The sequence below is a fragment of the Vitis vinifera genome, chromosome 9, assembly GCF_030704535.1.
Source record: "Vitis vinifera cultivar Pinot Noir 40024 chromosome 9, ASM3070453v1".
Taxonomy (NCBI): Eukaryota; Viridiplantae; Streptophyta; class Magnoliopsida; order Vitales; family Vitaceae; genus Vitis; species Vitis vinifera.
The window spans coordinates 9,531,594-9,535,452 of record NC_081813.1 but is presented as its reverse complement, the minus strand read 5'-3'; the positions used below and the strand labels follow the sequence as shown (position 1 = coordinate 9,535,452).

The window sequence follows — 3,859 nt, the reverse complement described above, 5'->3', positions numbered from 1 at the left end:
AGACAACCGACAAGCTAGTTTAGTAATTTAAGAATGATAGCTAGGGATTTAACTCTGCATGCATCAGTCACCAATATGGATTAAACTGAATTACTACCCACCTGAAAAATCATGTTAATCACTAATCCCAGCCCAAGAGTTAAGCTAGGTGATTGTAATATAATTAAACTAAGTGGACTGATAGCTACAAACCACATGCTTTTCCTCTATAAATACTTGTAAATTCATACTAGCAATCACAAGCTAAGCAGCCAAGAGCAGTTCACTAGGGTTTGAGTGAGAGAGGGGTGTGGCCATGGCTAGGGCTCTTGATCATCTGTCTCTCTTTTCTTCTGTACTCTCCTTTTCATTTTTACTAGCTTTCCTTTGCTGTTTTGAGACTTGCCATAGCTTCAAACCCAAGTATTTTAACTTGTCGAGGGCAGGAACTCACTGGGCATCTGCAGGTGCCACTTGGTATGGCAGTCCTGAAGGAGCTGGAAGTGATGGTATTCTCCATTTAATTTCTTTTCTTTGCTTGTTAATTTTTTGACAGAGCCTTTTGCAGTACTGTTTAATGATGAAGTATATATCTACAATGGGTGCAGGAGGATCCTGTGGATATGGAAATGCAGTGTCACAGCCTCCTTTCTCTTCAATGATTACTGGAATAGGCCCATCTCTCTACAAATCAGGCAAGGAATGTGGAGCCTGTTACCAGGTATAACATTACTTCCAACTAAGATACAAATACCTGAGCTACAACCAAAGTTGCACCCCTTTGCCTGCCTGATTAAAAACTGAAAAAATGTCACATATAGCATGTAAATATTAATTAAAGTTAAGTACTTGTTGGTCTGTTTAAATTAAAGAAGCATTCCATGATATGTTAATGGAGCTATATAAAATTCTTGTTAACAGCCGATGGAAGGGCCATTGGGCTAAGCTCAAACTCTCATTTGGAGAACTATTTTTGATATTGCCATTACCTCATGGATTCGGTGGCTAGTGGTTCAAGGAATTCTCATCTGAGAAAGGTTATATACTGAGCAACACATACAGAACCATTTCTTAACATTTTGCCCCACTTGTTGATTCATACGTAAACATGGGGACCATATATATGGAATGGGCTTGATTGCTTTGCATGTCTTATTGGACCTCTCTTTTTCTTTGTTGTTATATCATAATGGAGCACCACTTGCAATCCGACCCCACTCCTTGAATATCTATGGGAGATTGCTCCTATGTATCTTCCTTTTAGGTACCCTTCACCGAGCTTTAAAATTCTCTCAAAATTTTTCAAGTGTATATCACATTGAAGTCATGAGACTATACATCTCATTCATAATTTGAAGAATTTAACACAAATATAATTGAAGAATCAAATGAATAAGTGAGACTCATACTAAATAATGAGATTTTTGGACTTCTTTTTTCTTTCCAAAGTAAGGTGACTTTGTTGCATTGCTTAAGGTAAATTAGTGATCCAATACTCAATTAAAGTAAGTCAAAACTCAATGGTTTCCAATTGCAAATAATAACAAGAAACAAAGGTCAATTTGGAAACTGTTTTTTAGAATAGTTTTGTGTTTTTTGTTCTAAAAAACTGAAAATAGAATGTTTTTAAAGAACATCTTTTAATTGTTTTATTTTGTTCACTTGTTTTCTGAGAGTTATTTAAAAAAATAATTATACAAATATGTAGAATGATTAAAAATAAAATGCTAAATATAAAAACATTTTTACAACATATTTAAAAGTAGATTAAAAATATTTTAGATTTTTAAATAGACTTTTATTCTACAAAAATTAAAGAATAATTTTCAAAAATTGTTCTTAAAACTATTTTAAAGAATTATTTTTTAAAATAGTTATCAAACATACCCAAAAATTTTTGAAGACTATTTGAACACTGTTCTTGAACTTTGTTTTTTAAGTTAAAAAATGCATTTGATTAACTTATGACCCAAAATAGCTTTCCATTTTTTTTAATAAAAAATAGACTATTTTCTAGAATAAATTTGAGATATTTTCAATTTTTTTTAATAGTATTTTGAGCAACAATTAATTGATAATATGGAGAACACATTAAAAACTTTTATGCTATACATAATTGCTTAGTAATTTTATTTAGAATTAGCTTAGAAAATTATTTCCATGCATGTTTAAGTTCTCAAATAGAGTTTTGTTTTTGAAAATAATTGAGAACTATTTTTAAAAACAATTATCAAGAATTGTTTTTTAAAAACGTTATCAAACAAACCCCAATATACTATTATATCAATATGCTCAGGAAAAGCAACAATAAAAAATGTAATTCGAATTTGTCATTCAAATAGTTTATGCAATCATTATTGACTTTATCAAACAACAATGAAATACAATATTAGTTGATAAGATAGAAAACTTTTCATGCTTAGATCATCTTCATATATTATAAAGATCACCGTCCACTGTTGTTAGGTGAAATGCACCAAACGTATGCATCCATCCTGTTCTGGCCGTCCAGTGAGAGTAGTCATAACAGACTTCTGCCCCGGAGGTCCCTGTGCCTCCCAATCTGCACACTTCGACCTCAGTGGCACTGCATTTGGCGCCATGGCAATCCCCGGTCAAGAAGAAAAACTTCGCAATGTCGGAGTCTTGGAAATTCGATACGCACGGTATAATGAAAAATTCGACGTTTTTTAAGAGCCAAAATACTAATAACACATTCCTCTTAATTCCCTAACATTTTTTTTTTCTGTCCATAGAGTTGCTTGTGATTATTCAGGAAAAACCATAGCATTCCATGTAGACCTAGGCGCAAACCCTAACTCCTTCTCTGTGCTGGTTGAGTTTGAAGAGGGGGATGGAGACCTTGCTGGTGTTGCCCTAAAGGAGACCTTAAAGGGTTCGGGAAAATGGCGAGCCATGCAACAATCATGGGGAGCTGTTTGGAAGCTGGATGCTGGCTATGAATTAAAACCTCCTTTCTCAATTCAGTTGACATCACAGTACTCAGGACAAACCCTAGTAGCAAAAAATGTAATCCCAGATGGGTGGAAGCCTGGTTCGACATATAGATCCTTGGTCAACTACCTTTGAGCCCTGGCTCAAGCTTCATGTGATGCATAGCTTGTTTTACCAATAAGTGTGTTGTACAATGATATATGCTTTATTGGTGATTGTTTAGGTTTTTAAGTGACTAGCAAATTAATGTATACTACAATGTAATTATTAGGTTTTCTTTTCTCATGGAATGAATAATGGGTTTTCCTTAGATTTTATAAACAATGTCTTCTAAAATTGGGGGATTTCCTACTTTATTTTCATCACTTAAACTAATATCCATCCCTTCACTGAAAGTGGTTAGGCCAAATTATCTTATCTTTAAAGTTGGTTTGGGAGCCAATTTAAAAGAAAAAATGAAAAGCCTTCCTTGATATTTGGAAGCACTTTCTTACAAAAATTAGATGTCTAAAAGTGGGTGTGGTAATGATTTTAAGAAGTCTGACGTTAAAACTTTTTATTTTTCAAGTATTAAAAAGACTAAAAATACTTATTAAAATTATTGTCAAACACATTTTAACAAATATTTGAAAAATCACTTGAAGTGATTCTTAAATTGGTGATTTTTTTTTTAAAAGAATACTTTTTGTTAAATATGTTATAAAAAAATATTATCAAAATATTTTTTTAGTCTATAATATTCAAATATTAATTGATTTATTTTTAAAAACATTTCTAATAAAAGAAGCTATTAATAAAAACATCATGAATATATAAACATTTTAACTGAAGTCACTTTCAAATGGGTTTTAAATTGAGTATCCACTTGTGGCCCAATTAAAGAAATAATCTCCCACTTAATATCTTCTCCAACAATGTGATTAAG

At 32.2% G+C, this 3,859-nt stretch overlaps 1 protein-coding gene across 1 annotated transcript; it reads left to right on the top strand.

The window, feature by feature from the left end:
• The first annotated feature begins 240 nt into the window (after window positions 1-240).
• On the top strand, window positions 241-3,270 carry LOC100264455 (putative expansin-B2). The gene is made up of 4 exons (XM_002269154.5): window positions 241-488; window positions 588-700; window positions 2,446-2,645; window positions 2,736-3,270. The coding sequence occupies exons 1-4, from the start codon at window positions 296-298 to the stop codon at window positions 3,067-3,069; spliced, it is 840 nt and encodes a 279-aa protein (XP_002269190.1). The 5' UTR covers window positions 241-295; the 3' UTR covers window positions 3,070-3,270.
• The last annotated feature ends 589 nt before the right edge of the window (window positions 3,271-3,859 follow it).

Coding starts and splice junctions, on each gene's coding strand:
- LOC100264455 (XM_002269154.5), top strand. CDS start 296: ATGGCTAGGGCTCTTGATCATCTGTCTCTCTTTTCTTCTGTACTCTCC. Junction 701..2,445: donor AATGTGGAGCCTGTTACCAG/GTATAACATTAC, acceptor CACTGTTGTTAG/GTGAAATGCACCAAACGTAT. Junction 2,646..2,735: donor TTGGAAATTCGATACGCACG/GTATAATGAAAA, acceptor TTCTGTCCATAG/AGTTGCTTGTGATTATTCAG.